This window comes from Littorina saxatilis, linkage group LG3, assembly GCF_037325665.1.
Source record: "Littorina saxatilis isolate snail1 linkage group LG3, US_GU_Lsax_2.0, whole genome shotgun sequence".
Classification (NCBI taxonomy): domain Eukaryota; kingdom Metazoa; phylum Mollusca; class Gastropoda; order Littorinimorpha; family Littorinidae; genus Littorina; species Littorina saxatilis.
Window position 1 is genome coordinate 70,310,709 of NC_090247.1, and position 23,921 is coordinate 70,334,629.

Genomic DNA, 23,921 nt, shown 5'->3' on the forward strand with positions numbered 1-23,921 from the left:
TGCATGTCATACAGTCCATAGAAGAAGAGCTGTCAGCAGTGAAAAGCCAGGTGGCAGAGCGAGAGGAAAGCCTGGCGGCCAGGGAGAAGTTTGTGTCCGACAAGGAACTGATGCTCAAGAAGGCACTGGCCACAGTAAAAAAACTCAAGTTCCAGCTGGAGCAGGCAAAGAAACAGGTCAGCGTAGTATTGAACTTGCAATCACTGACTACTGGAAAATAAGAGTTGAAGCACTTGATGTACTTTCATCCCACTTCTCTCTCTTTTTCCTCTGTTTGTTTGTCTGTTTGTAAGCTTCAACAGTTTCTTTGTTTATGTTTTTGTTCTTTTTATAAGTTTTCTGTGTTAATATGTTCATATTCTTATTTGACGTGGCGTTCTTTGTCTCATTTTCTCTTTCTCTTCTCAGATTGGAATTTCAGTGGTAAGCTCTTGCAGTAACTCATGTGTTACGTGTTACAGGCTGAGGAGCTTCGTACAGAGAAAGAAGCCTTGGAGCAGCAGCTGGCCCAGCAAGGACCTTCACCTTTACCCGGTGCCACTGTCCCTGAAACAGCGCCTAAGGAGGAAGAGAGGCTGCAGGGACAGGGAGAGACTGCGGCACCAGGAGGCGACACTGTAGATGCCGCAGCTCCGTCGACAGAAATGCAGGCGCTCCAGCAACAGCTGCAGACCTACGCAGAGTACTGCCAGCGCCTTCAGGAGCAGGTCCAGCAGCTGACCGACACCGCCCAGTCCGCTGAGATCACCAAGGCTAAGGTCAAAGCCCAGGAGGAGCTGATCGAGCAGCTGAGACAAGAGGCGGAGAAATCCCAAATGGAAGTCATATCCGTCAAACATCAGATGTCAGAACTCCAGCAGCACTCTGAGGAACGACCCTCTGAGGATGTACAGCAGCAGCTGACAGAGAGCCAGCAGTACAGTGAGAAGTTCCAGGAACTTGCTAAATCCCTCCAGCAGCAGCTTGCAGAAGCCCAGCAACAGGTCACCACACTTCAGCAGGACTTGGCTCTCACTGAGGAGGACCTTGGCAATCAGCAACAGCAGCTGATAGAAGCTCGCCAGGAGATAATACAACTTGTGGAGGATAAATCAACCCTCCAGCAGTCCCTGGAAGACCACCAACAGCAGCTGCAACAGCTGACAGAGGAGCGATCATCAACCAGCCAGCAGGACGCATCAGAGATGGAGTCTTTGAGGTACTCGGTGCAAGAGAGGACCCAGCGTGTGGAGGAGCTGACCGTGTTGGTGGAGAACCTTCGCAGCTCTCAGCTGGAGACCGTGGAGACCAAGGAGGAGCTGGGCGAGCAGATGACCTCCATGCAGAGCATGGTGGAGACGCTGCAGAGCGCCCTCAAGAGCCGGGATTCCGAGATGGAGGACATGCTGACAGAGGTGACTGCGCTGAAGGACAAGCTGGCAGACAGAGACCAGGAGGTTGTGGGTCTCCAGGCCAGCCTCGCCAGCCTGCAGGACGTCATCGCCATGACAAAGTCTGACCTTGAGGCTGTCACTGACGATTTCAGCGAGCGTGCCCAGGACATGGAGGCCCAGATTTCCAGGCTGGAGAAGGACAGGGAGCAGCTGACTGCAGACCTGCAGGCAGAGAAAGACCGGAACCAGGAGCAGGAGGTGCAGTTAGCTGAGGCCATGACCCAGCAGAGAGAGGTCAGTGCAGAACTTGAGGCAACCAGAGAGAAGTTCCAGGGTCAGATAACATCTCTCTCTGCTGAGCTGGCTGATGCGCAGAATCAAACGGAGCAGCTAAGTGAGGCCAAAGCTTCTCTAGAACTAGAACTGGAGGCTGTGAGAGAGCAGCTGAGTACTCCTTCACATTCCACGGAAGACAGTGAAGGTCTTTCTGCCCAGGTGTTAGCGTATCAACAGGAGGTTCAAACTCTCAAAGACCAACTTAGTGCATCACAGCATGCTCAGGGTGACTCCGTGGAGTCTGAGCAAATCAAAACAGAAACAGAGACAGTGTTGACAGAGAAGAAACAGCTGGAAGCTTTGTTACAAGGCCTGCAAGAAGAGAAGACAGTACTAGAGAACCAGTTCCTGCAGCTGAAGCAAGCCCATGACCACCTCACACAAGAACTCCATCGGCAGCAAGAGCTAACGACCCAGAGGGATGAAGAAGCATCTTCCTTGCTGTCCAACCAGGAGTCGTTGAACAACCGTTTCACGCAGCTAGTGAAGCAGCTAGAGCAGCTGACTCAGCAGAAGGAGCAGCTTGAGATGGACAATGACAGCCTGAAGGGCGAGATCGAGGAGCTGGGGAAGATCATCGCGGAGGCGCAGTTCTCTGAGCGAGAGGCGCAGCAGGAGAGGCAGCGACTGCAGCAGGACCTGAACAAAGCCCGTCAGGACAATGCCGCCCTCAAGGCTCAGCTTGGACACACTCCTCCCACTTCTCCATCCAGAGAGGCTCAACGTTCACCTGCCCGTTCTTCACCTGTCAGGCAGGTGCCGTCATCACCTGCCAGGGATGAGTCGTGGGACTCTTGGGGATCACAGGTGGAGGTGGAGGAGGCACCTGTGACGCGGGAGAATCTGCAGCAGACGTCAGCGGCAGCACTGCAGGACGCAGGGGAGCTGCAGGAACTGAGGCAGCGGTACCAGGCTTTGCAGAAAGAACATGACAAGGTGAGCACACTATCAACTGTATTTTAGTGTGTGTGTGTGTGTGTGTGTACTTTGCTATTGTACATCGCCGTGAGCTCCAGTGAGAAGGGGCGATTAATAAGTTTATTATTATTATTATGCTGTTGTTGTTGGCTGTCATCGCTAGCATTCTCCACCAGAAAGCATTCACAACTCCCTTCTGTTCTTAAGTGTCTTACAAGGTTAGACTTCCTTTTGACAGGAGGCGAGTGTATTGTTTTCAAACACAGAAAAATTGTTTATGTCACTATGGTTTATGAAGTTCTTGTTTGCGCATTGGAGAAAGGGGGCAGGAGTTGAACGCTTTCCATCATGAATACTTTTTTTTTAAAAAGACTGGTAGTAAATAAAGGAAAGAAAAGAAGGGATAGCAGATGGGTGTGCAGGCTGTGGTGATTGAAAGGAGAAACAGGGAATAAAGAGCATAGAGAAAAGCAGTTCAGAGTAAATAGGACTTCAAGCAGCAGTCTCAGCAGAAGTACATTTCCCTCATCTTAAGAATATTCTTTAGTAACTCGAACATGCTAGACTGCTGGCAGTTATCCACATTGTAGTTGAGTAGTCTATGTTGGTTTAAGCTAATATAAGCTGAATTCAAAATACATAACATGAAAATATGCAACTAGGACACAAACTCAAGCAAAAGCTTATTTTACATGACCAAAACAATACATCATTACACAAATCTTCATGACGGTGGACATGACAAAAATAAACCAAAAGAAGTCTACATTCAAAGTACATGTATCATTCCGAACTGTGACTTTCACTGACAACCTATTTCTCATCACAGGTGCGAAGTCGCCTGCAGGTGAGCGAGGTGAAGTGTGAGAAGATGCTGATCAAACTCAAGTCGTTCAAGGAGAAGAATGAGAAGCTTCAGCTGGCACTGGACGAAGGCGAGCGCCATGCCGACCAGCGTGTGTACGAAGCTCGGCGGGGCGTGGAGGAACAGCTCAAGTCGCTGCACACACGCCTACGTGACGTGGAGACCCACAACGGACAGCTCATTCACGAAAACAACACCCTCAAGGAGTCTGCTGCTCACTCGTCTCAGGTGTGTGTAAAGCTGAGTTTGTGGGCGGACAGAGAAGAGGGGATGAATTAAAAAAAAAATTGGTTAAGTAATTAGGAGTCGAATGCAGTTCTGCGTTTCTTATTGCTTGTTCTGAAGTAACTGAAGTGTTTCAACAGTAAATTGAAGGTAGAAATTGTTTGTTTGTCCTTTGTGTCCAGGATATCTATCTTTCTACAATTATGTTTCTGTCTTTGGTTGTCTGTGTTGAAGAAAGAAATTGGTTGTTGGTATTGCTGTGTCGATAAGAATTAATGATCTTTGAACAGTTATTTCTCCATGTTCAGTTGTCTTTCTATAACTGGAAGATCTATTGTTGTATATACATGTATATGTATCTGTCAAACTTAATTAGCCTGTCTTCACATGTCCAGGAGATGTATCTTTCTATGACTGTTCTGTATAATCTTTCTACAATTCTGGTCTCTGTGTTTCTACAACCCTGAACTTTGTACAGGCCAAAACTGAAGCAGACAGGCTGGAAACAGAAGTGGGACGCCTTCAGCAGGAACTGGACTCTCTGCGGGAAGAACACGGTACCATGGCAACCAGCAACCAGGAGCTGCAGACTTCTCTGCGGGAGGCACACCAGGAGACGGAACAGCAGCGGTCGGTGGTGGACAAGTTGCAGAGGGAGGTGGAGCGACTGAGGGAAGAGCTGAGCGGACAGAAGCAGATAGCTGCAGTGGAGGAGAACGAAGCCATGCACGGCTTAGAGGCAGAGGTAAGAATAGTCTGGAGGTGTGCTGTTGTAATTGATGAAAGATTGATGTTCATCAAGTTCAACTGCTAAAAAAAAATAAAAATAGTTTGGCATTCCACTCAAGAAAGTGACTTGTTAATTTGAACAAGGGAAATCATGAATAAAACAGTTGATTGTGTCTGTATTCCGGGAATCGTGCATACTTTAACAAAGAATCAGTACAGTTAAACCAGCAGGGCAGTGAAGTTGTGTAAAAGTAGCTGAACTGTAACCTCAATTAGTTTTTACATTTTATCGATGTGAAATACATATCCAGTATGGCTAGCACCTCATTGCACACAGCATGTAATGGTAAACACACTTACAGTGCATTACAACTTTAATACAACTTTAGTGTACGTAATGTGGGCTATAAACAGAGTGCTGTCTTTTGACTGGTCATACTTGACTTATTCCTGTAGACTCCCTGTGGAGCATAGGGCCGCAGACTGGTCATACACACAGTAATAAAATGCACAAACTAAAAACATCACAGCAAAAATGTAAGATCACACCATAAATCATAGTCGGTGAAGAAACACTTGCATGTCACATGTTAAAACATTAGTCTCAGTCACGGTATCTCTAAAGTCTGCATAGGGTCACATGTTAAAACATTAGTCTCAGTCACGGTATCTCTAAAGTCTGCATAGGGTCACATGTTAAAACATTAGTCTCAGTCACGGTATCTCTAAAGTCTGCATAGGGTCACATGTTAAAACATTAGTCTCAGTCACGGTATCTCTAAAGTCTGCATAGGGTCACATGTTAAAACATTAGTATTAATTTAGATTTACCAAGCACAATGTTATTTTGCATATACAGTAAAACCTGTCTCTAACGGACACCCTTGGGGAATGGTAATAGTGTCCCTATTAGACAGGTGTCCCTTCTTCACAGGTGGAGGGGCCGGGGCAATATTTTACAAAGAGCACGTAAAATGAACAAGACACTTTTTGTCAGTCCTGTAGTATGTATTTATTGGATTGAACATGAGACTCACTGAAAATGTGAGTAAACAAATGATACATGTAGCAAACAACAACAACAACAACAACAACAACAACATCCCCCCACCCCTCACCTACCCCGTTCCCTACACACACTGTGCATTCAAACTTACGCAAGTCGGACGTCACAAAGCTAAATATAGCTGACTCTTCATCAGTCATTCAACGGGAAATTCCGCAGTGTGTCTCGACCTGTTTCATTAAGTTTTTCTAGTCTCAGCATAAATGCATGGAACAGAAATTTAGCTGTGTTAACTATTGTTTCCTTCGAAGGATTGCTTACAAAGAGAGAGAGAGATCGAGAGAGAGATTAGTAGGAGGGGGGAAGGGGGGAGTGGTAAATGATAAATGGTTGCATTTTTGCGTCCACTGACAGGCAGATTCTTCGATCTTGCAGTACAAAACCACTCCCATACCACGTTGTTCAGGTCTTCATATTGCGTTTTCCGACGTTTCACAGTTTTTTGGCCGATTCGCGCACCTGACTCCCACTCCTTCATCACGTCTTCTTTTTCCGATTTGATCCTCGCGATCTGTGTTTTACCACATCCCATCTCCTTCGCCACATCTCGGCATGATTGGCCGCTATCTAGTTTTTTCAAGGCAGCGACACGCTGCTCTAAAGTCAACGCTTTTCTTTTTCCTGCTGGAGATTCCATTTTCAAACACAGTAGTCTACTGTTGCTTTTGGTTGTGACTGTATCCACAATGCGGAAAAGCGAAAGTGAGCCGAAAGTGAGTGAGCGAAAGTGGGTCTCCATCTAAACAAGCCACTGATTGGTCAGAAAAGGGACAGGACAACCAATCAACAACCATTTGTGCTACGGCTACTGCTGCCGAGCACTGACTGCATAACAGTCGAGTTTTCGAAGTTGCGTTTTTGTGTACGTTGTGTCCGTTTGTGACAGTGTTTACACTTCCTACGGTCCAAAAAATCGTGTCCGCGTCCGTAAGTGGCAGGTGTCCGCCCGTTAAAGGTTAGTTATTGTTGAAATCGTGTTCGTGCCATGATAAACTGTCCGTATGTAGCAGGTGGCCGTTACAACAAGGGTCCGCTAGACTCAGGTTTTACTGTAGCCCCTTAACTACCGAAAGAAAACGAAAGTGAAACTAGAGTTATACCCCAGAGTGACCGCCCTTTGCAGGTGGCGCCAGCAGTGCTTGGCGCCAAGCACTGTCAGCTGGAATGCGGCACAGGCAACGCGGGCGCGCCACTTATCACTTCACCTCTTTTCGCCGACGTGTACACATCGTCAGTGCCTACGGTCTAGTTTCCTGGATCTCTACCGGTTGTTTTTTCGTCAGTGATTCTATGGCTTATTCTTCTTGGAAGAAAATACATAAAGAAGATTAAGCCTCCTCGTGTCTGTGCACGGTGTTTTTTCCCTACGCTTCTGGTGTGAATACCGTTGGTTTCTTGTGATCTTCACACGCGACCGGTGTCTTCTTGTTCAGGGAAGTGAAAATTTTTTTTTCTATTTTTGATTCAGCTATCGTCTGCTTGCTAGCTTTATCTTCTTTCCTAGTTCATTCACATTATAATTATGTCTGGTTCTGATCAGAGCCGGGATAGCACGGGACGTTGGGCCCCCAGCCCGGACCCCACTCCTAACGCTCTGCGTAAGCGTCGTTCAAAACAAAGAAAGTTGGATCTCCTCCAACAAAGGTTGTTGAGTGCGCCGATTTCTGGCCGCTCGACCCCGGAGCCCCCTTCCCCTTTGAGTGGGGGCTCCGAGGTTCAACCTTCCCCCTCTCACCCGCCTTTACGGAGTGAGACCCCCTCTGGTCTACTAGTTGGTTCCGGGGGGCAGGCGGGTGGTCCGGCTTTGCCTGACTACCCCCCTCCCCCCGGCCTTCAGGGTCAGGGTCCGGACCAACTGCGGGGTCAAGTTACGGAGGCTTTGGCGGCGGTCTCAGCTCTCCCCTCCACTGCCTGCCTCCCAGCTCCCCGCAGCGTCCGCCGCAGCACTCTCTGCTGCCTGCCAAGTTCTACGGGACGCTGGCTTCCTTGGTTTTTCATCCTTCCAGGCACTCGCAGCCCCTTGCGTGATATCGGACTTAGATGCCCTGGTCATGTCGGTTGACCGCTCCTCTCCCGATCACGGGGACGCCAACCGGACCACGAGCCTGGACAAGGCCCGGTCAATGGGCTTGGGCGAGTCCGCGGCCCGGGCCCCGTGCTCTCGCGGGGCCGGGGCCGGGGCCCGGGCCGCTGGCCTGGACGGGTCCCGGGTCGCTGGCCTGGACGGGGCCCGGGCCCCGTGCTCCGGCGGGGCCGGGGCCCGGGCCGCTGGCCTGGACGGGGCCCGGGCCCCTGGCCTGGACGGGGCCCGGGTCGCTGGCCTGGTCGGGGCCCGGGCCCCGTGCTCTGGCGGGGCCCGGGCCGCTGGCCTGGTCGGGGCCTGGGCCCCGTGCTCTGGCGGGGCCGGGGCCCGGGCTCCGGGCCCGGTGTGGGCCCCGGTCCGGGCCCCGTGCCCCGACGGGGCCGGGGCCCGGGCCGCGGCCCTGAACGGGGCCGCGATTTGGGACGGCGCCCGTGCCGCGCCTCCTAACGGGGCCGCGGCCCGGGACGGTTCTGACGTGGCCCCCCCTCACGGGGGACATACCTCACAGGCGGTGGCCTCCTCGGTTCTGGCGGGCTCTGGTTTCGACCACCCACCCCCAGGACTTTGATTTAGGCCTGCCTTCCGCCTTTCAGGAGTTTGACGACATCTCGTCCGAGGACGATCTGTATCCTGAACTTCAGCCACCTAAGGTTGCTGACACATCTTCAAACAGTCTTCTTTCAATGATGTCCTCATTCAAGGAGGAACTCTTTTCTCTGAGACGCTCCGTCCAGGGTCAGCTTGACTCTCTCTCCTCTGCAGTCCGGGGAGGAGGTTCCGGTTCTATACCATCAACCACACACTCTGAGAACCCCTCGGCTCCCCAGGCTCCACGCCCTGGGTGTCCTCCTTCTCCTCCGCTGGCTCTTTTTGAGTCAGAGGAAATTTCCCCTGAGGACCCGTCTGCCGACAGGTCCACGGTGACAACCACATTCCTCAACCTGTTGGCGGACAAGTTGGGAGACGGGGCGTTTTCCGAAGGCCAGTCCTCTAAGGCTAACGCTCGGGCGGCTTTCGACTCCATGCAGGGGGGTCCCCTGAGTGACAGGCGTTCGCGCCTACGACTGACCTGTCACCCTAACCTTCGGTTGGCGTGGGACCTCGTGCTCCAGTCTTTCCGGTCTAATGATTCGGACAAGACTGGCAGCACTGTCCCCCCAGAAGCACAGGACACTGCTCCCTCTTTCCCCAATCCTAGGGATCCTTTTTCTTTCCCTAGGATGACTTGTAAAAGTGGGGGTCAGTTCGCGTTCGACTCTAGCACCCTCCCCTTTCAACACACCAGTAAGGCGGTGGGTGCCGATAACGAACCTTTTCGGGGCTCTGCCCCTGCAGTGTCCTCCTTCGCTTTGACCCCGTTGGCTTTTTCGCATTTGGAGGGGGTCGTCAGCGACTCTCTTCAATGTCTCTCCAATGCATGGCATTGGTCAGACGCTGCCATCAACTCGACGGGTACGGTGGCCTCCGGTTCCAACCTCCGGTCTGGTTTCACGCCCCTAGCCCAGGTGGACGGTAACCAGGCCGGACACGCCTTTTCTGCCCTTAGGGCGGCTATGACCTCTCAGACGGAACTTCTCCTCCGTCTCAGAGCACAGCTGCTCGCGCTGTTCCGGGACGCACACCTTAAGTCGTCCTATCTCTCACCTGAGGAACGGCGTTCTTTGCGGAACACCCTGACCACGCCTTCCGCACTGTTTAATCCCGGCACTGTCAAGGCCGTGGTTGAACAGTCGCACAAGCGGCGTCAGTCAGATTTCTTGGTAGGGTCGCGGACGTGTTCTGCCCCCCCCTCCCAAGCGTCACAAGGGCAACCCATCCAAGGATTTCCGCCCCCCTGCCACTCAAACTTCTTCCTTTCAGCCGGTGCGGCCCACTCGTCAACCGGAATCTCAGAATTTTCGCCGTCCTCAGCCCGTCGGGCAGAAGCGGCAGAAGGCTAGGAAACCAGGGCAGAAAGGCCCCCAGAAGCGGCAGCCTCCTTCGGGTCCCTTTTGACTCGCCCCGCCCCTCTCCTGTCCTCCGTGGGCTCTCTTCGACGTGCTCTCCCGGCTTGGGAAAAACACGTTCGAAATCAGTATGTGTTGAGAGTGGTACGGACGGGGTACTCCTTCCCTCTGGTTTCCCCCCCTCCTCTCACGGTCGTTCCGATTGCTTTCCCAGAACCAAGCGACCCCTCTCGGGCTCTTGCTCTGGATGCAGAGGTCCGGGACCTGTTGACAAAAGGCGCCATCTTCCCGGTGTCCAACCCCGGCCCGGGATTTTACGCCCGTCTCTTCACGGTCCCCAAAAAGAACGGCGAGTTCAGGCCGATTCTCGACCTCTCTGCTCTAAACGAGCACATTCAAAAGTCTCCTTTCAAGATGGAGACTCCCCCCTCTATCAGACTTGCCATCCGGCCGGGGGACTGGGCCACGTCTCTCGATCTATCGGACGCTTATTTTCACATCCTGGTCCACGAGAACGTTCAACACCTCCTCCGGTTCGTCTGGTCAGGGGTGGTCTACCAGTTTCGGGCCCTCCCCTTCGGTCTGTCTCTGGCCCCCCTCATTTTCACCAAGGTCACCAGAGAACTGGCTGCCTTGGTTTGGGCGGGGGGAGTTCGTCTAAAGCTCTACCTGGACGATTGGCTGACCCTGGCAGCAACCCAGTCCCTCTGTCGGACTCACTCGCGCCTGGTCATGGACTGGACTTCCGAGTTGGGCTTTCTGATCAACCACTCCAAGTCCGACCTCCAGCCGTCCCAATCTTTTGTCTATTTGGGCATGTCTTTCGACACGGTGGCTTACACGGTGGCTCCCACCTCAGCCCGTCTCGACGCCCTGACGTCACGGATTGCGCAACTCAGTGCTCGCCGCACCGTTACCCTTCGTCACCTTTGCCAACTCTTGGGTACGATGGAATCTCTTTCCCCCCTCCTTCCCCTGGGGAGGGTGTTCAAGCGTCCCCTCCAACGAGAAGTCGCTCTCCGGTCCTCGAAACCACCTGTCTACTCGCAAGTGATCACTCTGGGCCCGTGGTTTCGGGCCGCTGTCTCTCAGTGGTTAGACCCGGTGTGGCTGAGGACCCCGGTACCCATCCAGCCCCCAGCCCCTCAGGTCTTTCTTTTCACGGATGCCTCCAAGACCGGCTGGGGCGCTCACCTCGATCTTCTCGAGACCTCCGGCCTCTGGAGCCCTCAGGAGTCTCTACTCCACATCAATCTCCTCGAGATGGAGGCAGTTCGCCTCTCTCTCCTTCAGTTTGCTCCTACCCTTCGGGGAAAGTCTGTTCTCCTTCACGGGGACAACACAGTCTGCCTAGCTTACCTGAAAAACCAGGGGGGCACACACTCAACGTCCCTCTCGTTGAAGGCCGAGCAGATCTTGCTTTGGTGTTTCCAGCAGAACATCCTCCTCTCAGTGCAGTTCATCCCGGGGAAACTGAACTCCCTCGCGGATCTCCTCAGTCGCCGAGATCAGATCTTGCCGACCGAGTGGACCATTTCCCACAAGGCCCTTCTTCCTCTGTGGTCCCACTGGTTCACTCCGTTAGTGGATCTCTTTGCCACTCGGTACAGCAAGCGACTCCCTCTGTACGTGAGTCCGTTTCACGACCCCATGGCCTTCGGAAAGGACGCATTCGCTCTGCCATGGTCGGGTCTCCAAGCCTACGCCTATCCCCCGACGGCTCTGGTAACCCGAGTCCTAGCCAAGTACGCTCAGGAGAGGCCCACACTGCTTTTGGTCGCGCCCTTTTGGCCCACGGCAGCTTGGTTCCCCGAACTGGTCGCGCTCTCCCACGTTCCCCCGTTCGACCTCAATCTCGACTCGCTCAGTCTCCTGCAACCTCGATCGGGCATCCCACACCCCGCGCCCGACTCCCTCCGCCTGACCGCCTGGCTTTTGTGCGGTCAAAGCTGCGAACATTAGGACTTTCGTCACACGCTGTTTCCTTGTCTCTTGACGCTCGGCGTCCCTCTACTAACAACCTTTACTCCCTACGCTGGTCCACTTGGGTTTCCTTCGCTGCCGGAAAGAAATTCGACCCATTACAGCCTTCTCCAACCCAGCTGGCTAATTTCCTTTCCTCCCTTCATCTACAGAAAGGTTTCAAAGCTTGTACCCTCTTAGGGTACAAATCGTCGGTCACCAGTACCATCGCGGCTGCCACGGGGGTTAGGCCTCTCCATCTCATTCATTCTTCCCTCATCACCAATCTGATCGACGGAATTAAGAACCGTTCTGTGCGCAAAACAGTCACCTTTCCCAAATGGGACGTTTTCCTCGTGCTTAACGCCTTGAGGTCTCCGCCGTTCGAACCTCTGAGCTCTGCCTCCCTTCGGGACCTCACTCTCAAGACCGTTTTTCTTGTTTCGCTCGCAACTGCTCGCAGAGTCAGTGGTATCCACGCCATCAGTGGTCTCCCACACGATGTTGAGTTTGCCCCTGACCTTTCGTCCATGACTCTTTCCTTTTTGCCTGAGTTCAGAGCAAAAAAAAACCAACTGGCTGATGTGTTTTCAGCCCCCCTCGTCATTCCCTCTCTCACTCGGGACCTTGACCCTGATGATCCGGATAGGTTTTTATGTCCTGTTCGGGCCATAAAGGCCTATCTTGACCGTACTGCTTCTCATAGGGCCACTAAACGAGCCTTGTTTATCTCCCTTCTGCCTAACATGGAACGAGATATCTCCAAGCAGACGATTGCTCGCTGGTTAGTTTTTTTGATCAAACAAATTTACAAAAACGCTAACCTGACACGAACGACTCCGGTTCGTGCACATGAGATCCGGGCCATCAGTTCCTCACTCAGTTTCGTTCGGGGGGTGCCGCTGACTCAAGTCATGCACGCAGCCTACTGGAGGTCTGTGTCTACCTTCACAGACTTCTACCTCCGCACGTTCTCGGCTAGACGGGGAGACGAGACCTACGGCATCAAGAAAGCTGTTCTCGCACAATCTCTGGTCTCTCTCTAGGTGAGTGTTGCCTCTTACCATAGATATGTGGATATTTTCAAATCCTTGGTTCATTCAGACAGGGGCCAGGTCCTTAGGCGTTCACTGCGCGTGCACCTCTGCCTTCCCCCTGCTCTGACAACCTTCTTTTGGAAGTGATAAGGCATGGGATCCCAACCTCCTCGGTGGTATTCTATGCAAAATAACATTGTGCTTGGTAAATCTAAATTAATCATGAAAATTTATATTAATTTTCTTATTTATTTATACTTACCAACACAATGTTATTCTTATTGCTCCCTCCCTCCTCCCCTCTTCACATGCCTATTCGGTTTTATAGGTGAAGTGATAAGTGGCGCGCCCGCGTTGCCTGTGCCGCATTCCAGCTGACAGTGCTTGGCGCCAAGCACTGCTGGCGCCACCTGCAAAGGGCGGTCACTCTGGGGTATAACTCTAGTTTCACTTTCGTTTTCTTTCGGTAGTTAAGGGGCTATATGCAAAATAACATTGTGTTGGTAAGTATAAATAAATAAGAAAATTAATATAAATTTTCATGCTCAGTCACGGTATCTCTAAAGTCTGCATAGGGTCACACAGGTATCCCAAAACAGATAGACTGCTAATGTTTTGTCAAAAACAGATAGACTGCTAATGTTTTGTCAAAAACAGATAGACTGCTAATGTTTTGTCAAAAACAGATAGACTGCTAATGTTTTGTCAAAAACAGATAGACTGCTAATGTTTTGTCAAAAAGTAAAGGTTCCCTTAACTAACCATTCTTGTTTGTTGATTTTGTTGACACAGGTGTCAAGCCTTCGCAGTCAGCTGTCGGACCTGCGCAGTCACCACAGCATGCTGCAGGAGGACAACAACCAGTACCAACAGGTTCTGGACACAGTGACAGCCACCAACAAGGACCTCAGGCGCCAGGTGGAACAGCTCCGCTTCGACCTCAGCAAGGCCTCAACTGCCCCTCAACAACCCTCAGCCGCTGAGAGCACAAGTAGTGAGGAAGTTGAGAACCTGAAAAAGGAGGTGGAGAGATTGCGAACAGCCCAGGCCAGCCAGCCTTCCGCTGTGGAAGATCCAGGCAGTGTGGAAGTGGCCGAGATGAAGGAAGAGGTGGAGAGGCTGCGGAAGGAGCGGGACGAGGTGTCGGAAGAGCTGGACGGCGTGACGGAAGAGCTGGTGTCGCTGCGCAGAGAGAAGCTATCGCTCAGCAAGAGAGTGGAGGACGTCGCTCAGCAGATCGATCACATGCACGACCAGCACAGGTTGGTCTTTGTGTGTGTGTTTGTGTGTGTGTGTGTGTGTGTGTGTGTGTGTGTGTGTGTGTGTGTGTGTGTGTTTGGGAGGGTCAAGGTGTGTGTGGGAGGGTCAAGGTGTATGTGTGAGGGGGGGTTAAGGTGTCTGTCTGTATGTGTGTGTGTGTTTTTGGGAGGGTCACGGTGTGTGTGTGTGTGTGTGTGTGTGTTTGGAAGGGTAAAGGTGTGTGTGTTTTTGGAGGGTCAAGGTGTGTGTGTGTGTTTTTGGAGGGTCAAGGTGTGTGTTTTTGGAGGGTCAAGGTGTCTGTATGTATGTGTGTGTAATCTGATGAAGGAGTGAGAATAACATTTGACTTAAGCCACATGTTGCCAGGCTCGGGGCTGAAGGGGGCAAATCTTGAACGTTTACTTTTTAAAACAGAATATATACTTAGTTAATTTTATTTTTTGAAAAGAGGAAAGGAACTAAAGGGGAAATAAAAAATTCTCTGTGTGTGTTTTATGCACTTTTTGAAATTGCTTGTTTAATTATCTCCAACATGTTTTCATTTTGACTTGTAGAACTGAGGTGACGTCGCTACAAGAGCAGATAGCAGGACTCAACTGGAAGTTGGAGGAGGCAGCCGGTCTGGAAGAGGAGCTGGATGACCTCCGCAATCATTCCGGCTCTTCTGCAGAGGAGAAAAACCGGCTCTTGTCAGAGATCTCACGTCTTTCCAGTGCCGCACAAGAAGTTGAAACACTGAGGTCTCGCGATGCCACAGCGACAGAAACAAAGCAGCAACTGGAAGAACTCCAACTGATTGTCAACGTCAAGGAAGAAGAGATCCAGAAGCTTCAAGGCACCATTTCACACGGCCAGGCAGAGAACTCCACACTCCAAGACACAATTTCACAGGGCCATGCAGAGAATTCAAGACTCCAAGACGAGATAAACGAGCAGAAGAAGAAAATGGGAGAGTTGTCTGCCTTTGAAGAGCAAGTAGCGAGCCTGACCCAGGACCTGAAGGAGACGAGGCGTGAAGCGGAGCAGTACCGCCGCCAGACCGAGACCTTCAACAGCAAGCTGGACACTGTGCGATCCATGGAGGCCGACTTTGAGTCGCTCAGCGTAGACTACAGCTCAGTACTGAACGATAACTCAGCACTGGCTCAGCAAGTGGAGCAGCTTCATGCTCGCATCGGAGAGCTCACCAAACAGGTGGGGTTGATTATTGTCATTTCATTGTCAGTTTGTTACTCTCTCAGTACAACTGTGCTTTGTTAATAAGAGAGGTTCCAAATGATTGAGGCGTAACTGTCCAGTGGAATTTTAATTTGTGTGTGTCTGTCTGTTTTTAGGTCTGTTTGTCTATCTTGATAATTCAGTACTTGAAAACATTGGAAAGCATATAACTGTTAATTAGTGTTGAAAATGTGAGTGTAAGTGTGTGTTTGAGAATTTACGTTTGTATGTTTTATATAATCAATATTTCTATAACGAGGTAATAGCAAAAATAGTATGTTTTTATTCATAGTTAATATGTAAAGCGCGGGGAGCATAGATTACTGTGGTTCATGCTATAGGAGCTATCAATATTATATATTATTATTCAGGATCAGCAGATGACGCTGGGACAGGAGCAGATCCAACACATGATGCGTGAGAAGGAGTGTCTGACTGACCGCATCAAGGAGCTGGAACAGCAGGCGGAAACCTTACTGGCAGACAACGCTGGTCTCACACAACAACTGGCCACTGCCACTTCCTCCTCCCAACAGCTGTCCTTCCAGAATGAGACGCTCCGCGCTCAGAGCCAGCTGGCCGAGGGGGGCGGGGACCAAATGTCGCGATTCACTGAGGACTACGGCAAGCTGCAGGCCCAGTTCCGGGAGGTGGTGGAAGGCAAGAACAGCCTGCAGGAAGACATCAACACCATGCGACACTCGCTGCAGCAACGAGAGGCACGCTGTCAGCAACTCGCCATGCAGGTAGGCTTCTCACTGCCGTGCTCTGTAGTGGTTACCATTTTAACTCGGTAGAATTTGTAGAAGTTTGTTTCTTTGTTTATTTGTGTGTTTGTTTGCTTGATTATTTATTTGTCCATAAAAGTCAGCGACTGTCTGACAAAAAATTGATGACAAATTTACCCACACTGGTTGCTGTTGTTTTCTTTTTGTTTTGATATTTATTTGGTTTTCTTTTTGTTTTGATATTTATTTGGTTTTCTTTTTGTTTTGATATTTATTTGGTTTTCTTTTTGTGTTGATATTTATTTGGTTTTCTTTTTGTTTTGATATTTATTTGGTTTTCTTTTTGTTTTGATATTTATTTGGTTTTCTTTTTGTGTTGATATTTATTTGTCTGTCTGTTTTGAGGCGTTTTTTACTGTCAAGCTTGTGAGTAGCAGTAGGAGAACTGTACATTTGGTTTCTGTACCAAATCACCATCTATTTTTTAAAGGGGTGCTTGAGTTTCTCTCTAAAATTGAGATAGTTGGTATTTCTGGTAGTCAGATATATTAAGAAGAATTCCCCTGGTCTTCCCATCTACATAAATATTTGCCAATATTGTTGTCTCACTTAGTGCTGGGAACAGTTCAAGCAGTTATATGTGTAGGTCTTTCCAGTTAAAAATGTGACTTGTTAATTACTTTGATTGGTTGCATTCCATTGCTTGATTAGTGCTAACATTCTAGGTTATTCTGTGGTCCTCTTTATTTTTGAAAAACATGGTTTTAGCCAAATTTGTGTTGATTCTAACTTAATGGATGGGTGAGACCAATGGCTGTTGTATCATGGTGTTATATCTCTAGCATTCTCAATAGTATCCTAATCGTGTTGTTGCCTTCAGTGTGAGGATGATGATCCTCCATCACCATCATCACCACCTGCAGAGGTACTTCACTTTCCTCTACACTGGTGGTGGTGGGGTAGTTGGTTTTTTTTGTGTGGTTTTTTTTTGGGGGGGGGGGGGGCAATTACCCGATTTAGATCCATGAGGTTCACTGTCCCACTGAGTGAATCTGAAACAGTCGCTCATCTTTTAATATGTGATGTCTCTTCCACAGGGTTAGTTCTGGACGCTAATTGTTTTTTTCTTTTTTCTTTTTGCTCTTTGCAATTGCTTTTGCTTGGACAAAGTTAAAAGATGTTCTTCAATTCCTGCATTTTGCTTTGTTCTTTGTTTTCTTTTCTCAAAGATAAAAGATGGATGGTTATTTTACAGATCAAAAAAGATGGAGCAGTACAAATCCTTTTCTTTCTGTTTGTTTTTCTGCTTTTTAATGATGGGAGCAAAGGAATAAGAAAAACAGTAATGAAGAACATTACTGTTGCCAATAATACCCATGCAGTATTTTTGTTGTTGCCAAGTGTGGCCCTGCATCTCCTTATAGTTATACATGTACCCACAAAAAGCAATGGTTAACCATCAGGCCGCATGTGCAGTGAGACTTTTCTCAATTCAAAATGTTTTTGTGCTAAAAGTACTTTACTCAGATGCTAAGCAAGCATTTTAGATGTGTACTATGGTAGAGAACATTGAGATACATCCGCTTGTATGATAACTTGTATCATAACGCCTTCTTTTGAGAAAGAGTGAGAGCAATGCTTGTTGCCAGAGTGGTTTGAACATCTGCTGCAGTGAAAGCACCATCACCTAATACAACATATACCCCGGCTCAGCCTTTAAAAGGTATGAATCAGATACAAAGTCTCACGTTGTTGTATTTTGGTAACCCTCTCATACATAATGTGTGCACAAATGAGTCAGGCTTTTTATGGTGTCATTTCCCAATCAACAGGTGAGCCAGTTAGTGGAGGACCGTACGTACCTGAACACACAGCTGGGCACCATGTCGCGGTCGCTGCGGGAGAAAGAGTCAGAGTGGCTGGCTATCAGACAGCAGTACGCTGCACTGCACCAGACACACATCAACACACAGGCCAAGGTGAGAGGAGAAAAATAAATAACGCTATGGTTGTGTATAGGGTGATCATTCACACCTGAGAGAGTGGATAGACTTCAGATTTTTAGTAGAGTAGCTGTTGCTGGAGATTGTTTTTGTGTGTAGACTACAATGATGCTGTGTGTTTCAGGTGGGAGAGCTGGAGAGGAGGATAGCGCTGGAGTCGCTGCAGAAAGACGTGGACGAGGACACTGCTACTGAGGCTGACCAGGACACACAGGACAGGTAGGGAATCATGCCCGAAAGCAGTGTATGGCTGCCTAAATGGCGGGGTAAAACAGTCATACGCATAAATCCCACTCGTGCAAAATAAACATGAGTGTACTCGGGAGTTTCAGCCCTTGAATGCTGAAGACGATGCCTGCTTCTGGGAATAGATGTTACTTGGTGAAGCACATTCTTTGCGTGCCTGCTTCTGGGAATAGATGTTACTTGGTGAAGCACATTCTTTGCGTGCCTGCTTCTGGGAATAGATGTTACTTGGTGAAGCACATTCTTTGCGTGCCTGCTTCTGGGAATAGATGTTACTTGGTGAAGCACATTCTTTGCGTGCCTGCTTCTGGGAATAGATGTTACTTGGTGAAGCACATTCTTTGCGTGCCTGCTTCTGGGAATAGATGTTACTTGGTGAAGCACATTCTTTGCGTGCCTGCTTCTGGGAATAGATGTTACTTGGTGAAGCACATTCTTTGCGTGCCTGCTTCTGGGAATAGATGTTACTTGGTGAAGCACATTCTTTGCGTGCCTGCTTCTGGGAATAGATGTTACTTGGTGAAGCACATTCTTTGCGTGCCTGCTTCTGGGAATAGATGTTACTTGGTGAAGCACATTCTTTGCGTGCCTGCTTCTGGGAATAGATGTTACTTGGTGAAGCACATTCTTTGCGTGCCTGCTTCTGGGAATAGATGTTACTTGGTGAAGTACATTCTTTGCGTGCCTGCTTCTGGGAATAGATGTTACTTGGTGAAGCACATTCTTTGCGTGCCTGCTTCTGGGAATAGATGTTACTTGGTGAAGCACATTCTTTGCGTGCCTGCTTCTGGGAATAGATGTTACTTGGTGAAGTACATTCTTTGCGTGCCTGCTTCTGGGAATAGATGTTACTTGGTGAAGCACATTCTTTGCGTTCCTGCTTCTGGGAATAGATGTTACTTGGTGAAGTACATTCTTTGCGTGCCTGCTTCTGGGAATAGATGTTACTTGGTGAAGTACATTCTTTGCGTGCCTGCTTCTGGGAATAGATGTTACTTGGTGAAGCACATTCTTTGCGTTCCTGCGTGTGTACTTGCATGTTATTGTACCTACCTGCAACATATTACTCCACACTTGAGTGGATGCTTTTCTTGATGTTTTCTCTGTGCTTTCTTTGATTTTCTCCCTCTCTCTTCACAAACAAAATAGCTGGCTTTAGAATTGTGTCAGTTTGGTGGCCATGCATCCCACAAGATGCTTTGGGTTTCTTCTCCCTCAATGCACTGAGGTAGCTGGCAGTAGAATGGCGCCAGATTAGCTGACAGACCATTCGTTGCAATTCCATCTTCTCCCATGGACATCAATTACCAATCTGTGTAATGACTGTTGCAGACTGAGCGGCCTGGTGGCGGAGCGAGAGCGGCTGATGCAGAGTGTGGTGTCGCTGGAGTCGCGACTGGCGCGGGAGTCGGTGGCCTGCACTCAGGCACAGCGAGCGCTGGGCGAGGCTCAGGAACACATCAGGCTGCAGGCCGCCGGGGCGCTGCAAGAGGTGAGAAATAACACACACAGGTGGATGAAAGGTGTGTGCAAGATGCGTGGGGCGTAGTGGAAGAGGATTGACATAGTCAGAACATAATCAGCACTGGGAGAGACACACAAACTGTGTGTGTGTGTGTGTGACTGTATGTGTGTGTGTGCGTGCGAACGTGTGTGTGTGTCTGTTTCCGTGAGTGATTGCTTAGAAAGTCTTGGATGTTTTTAGTGCAATTTGAACTGTTGGTCAATGAGATGTATTTTGTATTTTAAACACCCTGTGAAGCAATTTTCCTTGTTTTAATAAAGACAACCTGATGCGTGTAATTGTTGAAACAATTTTTGTACCTAACTATTTTTTCCTCGCAGATCAAACTGGACATGGATGACGAGGACGATCCAAGAATACGTGAAACCAGCGCCATGTTGAGTGAGTCATTTTCTCCTCTTGTCATTTTTGTGTGATTGTCATTGTGGTAAAATGTTCAGACTGGATGCATTTGAGTTGATGCCAACTTGCAGTGGTGTGTGAGTGACTACATATTTGAAGTTGCTGTTTGTGTGTGTGTTTACATGTGTGTGGTGTTGTGTGTGTGGGTGTGTGCGTGCATGCATGTGTGAGTGTGGGAGAGAGAGCTCTGTGTGTGTGTGGGAGAGAGAGCTCTGTGTGTGGGAGAGAGAGCTCTGTGTGTGTGTGGGAGAGAGAGCTCTGTGTGTGGGAGAGAGAGAGCTCTGTGTGTGGGAGAGAGAGCTCTGTGTGTGGGAGAGAGAGCTCTGTGTGTGTGTGGGAGAGAGAGCTCTGTGTGTGCGTGCGTGCATTCTTTCTTGCTTCTGGTAAGTTTTGTCTTAGTCTCTAGTATTCATCTAGTAGTGTTTTTCTTTTCTGGGGTAAAGCTGTTTTATAACCTGAAAGGGTTTTCCACTATGAAGTTTTGTGCTGTAAATCGACTTGAATGTTTTGCAACAAAGCAGCTCTTTGTCAATATTGATGTTTATTTCAGCTCTTTGTCAATATTGATGTTTATTTCAGCTCTTTGTCAATATTGATGTGTATTTCAGCTCTTTGTCAATATTGATGTGTATTTCAGCTCTTTGTCAATATTGATGTGTATTTCAGCTCTTTGTCAATATTGATGTGTATTTCAGCTCGGCATGGCTTTGGCTACATTTCACGACTTCGCAGTTTACTTCGAGTCAAAAGGTCAGTATGCTTGTCTCCCTTGTTAAGCTTTCAAAGAGTTTGTGTTGAAAACTTATGGCAGTTGTCCTGATAGTTATTGTTATCATTCTGAATTCAATTTTATTTTGTTTTATTTTATTGTTATTTTGGGTGCACTTTTTAATTGTTGCTACTTTATGAATCGCTTAAAAAATGAAAATAGTTTTCTTCTTTTTCTTTTTCTTGTTGAAAAAAATATACAATTTTTTTTTAAAAATCACTAATTTTGATACAACTATTTTAGAGATTGTGTTGTCTTGCCACTTTAGCCCTTTGTAAAGATCTCAGGGAACATTTCGGCACAATAGATTCTTTGCTGACAAAGGGATAAGATTTGGTTTTACCTTATAATGTATTTGTGAGCTAACGATTGATGTGAGATAACATTACAATGTCTGATTGAATTTGCTGCTCATCAGACATCATATTTTTTATTTTACATCCTCGTCATCATTTTGCGAACCATCTCTCCGCTTACCTGTTGTTGTTGTGTGGTGTGCTGTGCTAAATCTGTGTAGTAATTGAGAAATTATGAATTTAGTGGGTACTTGATATTCATTTTGTTTCTTGTTGAATGTATTATCTAATGTACCTGTTTCTTTGGGGAGGCTTGGCTCTTTCATCGTCACTGCTGTCTTCATTTCTGTGTTGTATGAGTGCCGTGTTTTTTTCAAAATTAATTCCTTTGTTGTGCATTTTCCTCATTCTAGGCCTACATAGATCAAATTATGTAATCTTGCTTGTGATATGGATTGAGATCAGTAATTATGCATGTACCAGATACTGGATCATCTGGAGAAAAAAATTCTTTGTGCGAATTATGCATAGCTTATTTTATAGCTAAACTAACTCCGGTCATGTAGCTGCTTTATCTCTTTCATCTCTTGTAGCCTTGGAGTCATCGCTAGTCAATGTAGTAATGATCTGTAGCTGTGTACAGCATGCTGAGATTTGTAGTCTTACTTGAACTAGAATCTGGACTGTCGGAAAAAAATCCATTGTAGTATGTTTTATAACACCAAGACAGCTAAACTAACCCTGGGCGTATGGATGCTTTATTTTTGAGTCACTTGAGAAAAAGTGACTCTATGTAATCGGTCAGTGTTAGTCTGTCCAGCCGGCCGTCCGGCCGGACGGCCGGACGGCCGGCCGTCCGTAGACACCACCTTAACGTTGGACTTTTCTCGGAAACTATCAAAGCGATCGGGCTCATATTTTGTTTAGTCGTGACCTCCAATGACCTCTACACTTTAACGATGGTTTCGTTGACCTTTGACCTTTTTCAAGGTCACAGGTCAGCGTCAAAGGAAAAATTAGACATTTTATATCTTTGACAAAGTTCATCGGATGTGATTGAAACTTTGTAGGATTATTCTTTACATCAAAGTATTTACATCTGTAGCCTTTTACGAACGTTATCAGAAAAACAAGGGAGATAACTAGCCTTTTCTGTTCGGCAACACACAACTTAACGTTGGGCTTTTCTCGGAAACTATAAAAGTGACCGGGCTCAAATTTTATGTGAACGTGACTCATTGTGTTGTGAATAGCAATTTCTTCCTGTCCATCTGATGCCTCATATAATATTCAGAACTGCGAAAGTGACTCGATCGAGCGTTTGCTCTTCTTGTTAATATTACTTTTAACAAACTTTGGACATGTAACTGCTGCGTGACTCTAGTGTGGGGGTCTGTAGTTGTGTCTGTGCATACTAACAAGTAACATTAGTATATATAGTCTTGCATGTACTAGGAGCTGAACTATCTGAAACCGTCGTGATATAACCTTGAATGGTTGAAAACGACGTTAAACACCAAATAAAGAAAGAAAGAAAGAAACTATCTTAAATAATTCTCTTGTGGTGTTTACTTACAGTCTGCTTTGTAGCACGAAGATAGTCAAACTAACAGTGGGCATATAGCTTTCTAGCTTTTCTTATAGCAATACAGTGGAACCCCCCTTTTAAGACCTCCACAAACCTGAGTAATTCAGTCTTAAAATGGGGATCCTTTTACAGAGGTTATGAACAGAAAGCCTGAAAAAACAAGGTCTTAAAAACGAGGGAGTCTTTAATTGGGGGGTCTTAAAAGGGGGTTCCACTGTAGCGCCATTGGTAGTGGATGTAGCGGTGAAGTGTATGGGTATGTAGCTTGTGTCTCTGCATGCGTCTTTTTCTGGTTCTTCACTGCAGGGAGTCATGTTGCTTTTACAGCCGACAAATCTCACGACTGATGCGCTTGCGGCCGGGGATTCGAACCCTCATCTGGATTTACTTCATCGCACTGCACGTGCTGGTGGTCTCCTGCTTCACCGGCATCCTGTGACCAGCGGACCGCGTTGTCTGATGCTCAACGATTGCTGTGGAATTTATGATGGGAATGAAACTACCTTGAAACTGGTGTTGACTGCATGAAAAATGGACCTTTTGAATATGACCAATGTACTGGAGGGTTCCTCTCCTGTGGTGTGTTTCTTAGAGAGGATTATAAAAGTTTTTTTAAATATTGTTTGTATTTGTTTTGCCCCAGCACAATGTAGTTTAAGGGGACTTTATCCTCTTATTTTATTGGGTCCAGAAATTACTTGTTACTTGGTATTTTTTGCATTGTTCAACTTTCTTGTTTGAATATTACTTAGGTTAGCATTTCTTTTTAATATTTATTGAGAACTGGGAGCAGTTTGCGATTTTATTGCTAGTTGCTCAAATTGTGGCGGTGAGATGTTGTTTCTGAACTTTGTTGAGCGCAGTTTCCTAAATGTTTTATTGTTGGATTTTATTGAAAAGCTGTCACCTTGGCAGCTATTCTTCTGCTAGCAAACGATGCTTGACGTAGGTAATTTGTGGAGATAGAATCTAGTCTCTCCATATTTTCTGGGCCTCCACATTTATCACATGCCCTTTTACAGATTATTGCAAAAATGTATAAACTCTAAGAAAAAAAAATTCTGTGAATATTTATGTACACATGTATAAATGATTGCACATTCTATTGTTGAAGCTTGTTAAATGTCATCATACACATGTTAATGCAATTGTTCACAATGTATGTTTAAATTTACTCTTTCTTACTTCTATGGTGAATGTACATTATATAATAGACAATGAATTTTTCAGTTGATTTCAAATTGTAATCATGATGTGAGAATTCGAGACAAGATTTCCAGTTGCCATTTTGTAATTCACACACAATGGTGCTTGACAGAATTATTTTCACACCTTGTAGAATATGC

The 23,921-nt window shown here is 47.6% G+C and overlaps 1 protein-coding gene across 2 annotated transcripts in view; it reads left to right on the forward strand.

Moving 5' to 3' along the window:
* Positions 1-23,230, forward strand: part of LOC138963137 (nesprin-1-like) — a 47,343-nt gene extending 24,113 nt beyond the window's left edge. The window contains exons 4-16 of one of the 2 annotated variants that reach the window (XM_070335169.1): positions 15-176; positions 462-2,645; positions 3,457-3,720; positions 4,196-4,462; positions 13,333-13,802; positions 14,355-14,994; positions 15,390-15,764; positions 17,579-17,725; positions 17,874-17,968; positions 19,328-19,487; positions 19,841-19,901; positions 20,618-20,672; positions 22,882-23,230. In XM_070335169.1, the coding sequence (XP_070191270.1) occupies positions 15-176; positions 462-2,645; positions 3,457-3,720; positions 4,196-4,462; positions 13,333-13,802; positions 14,355-14,994; positions 15,390-15,764; positions 17,579-17,725; positions 17,874-17,968; positions 19,328-19,487; positions 19,841-19,901; positions 20,618-20,672; positions 22,882-23,014 (5,013 nt within the window). In that variant the 3' untranslated portion in view covers positions 23,015-23,230. The remainder of the gene's footprint in view (positions 1-14; positions 177-461; positions 2,646-3,456; positions 3,721-4,195; positions 4,463-13,332; positions 13,803-14,354; positions 14,995-15,389; positions 15,765-17,578; positions 17,726-17,873; positions 17,969-19,327; positions 19,488-19,840; positions 19,902-20,617; positions 20,673-22,881) is intronic. The other variant, XM_070335170.1, reaches the window with a different exon arrangement.
* Positions 23,231-23,921: the final 691 nt, after the last annotated feature.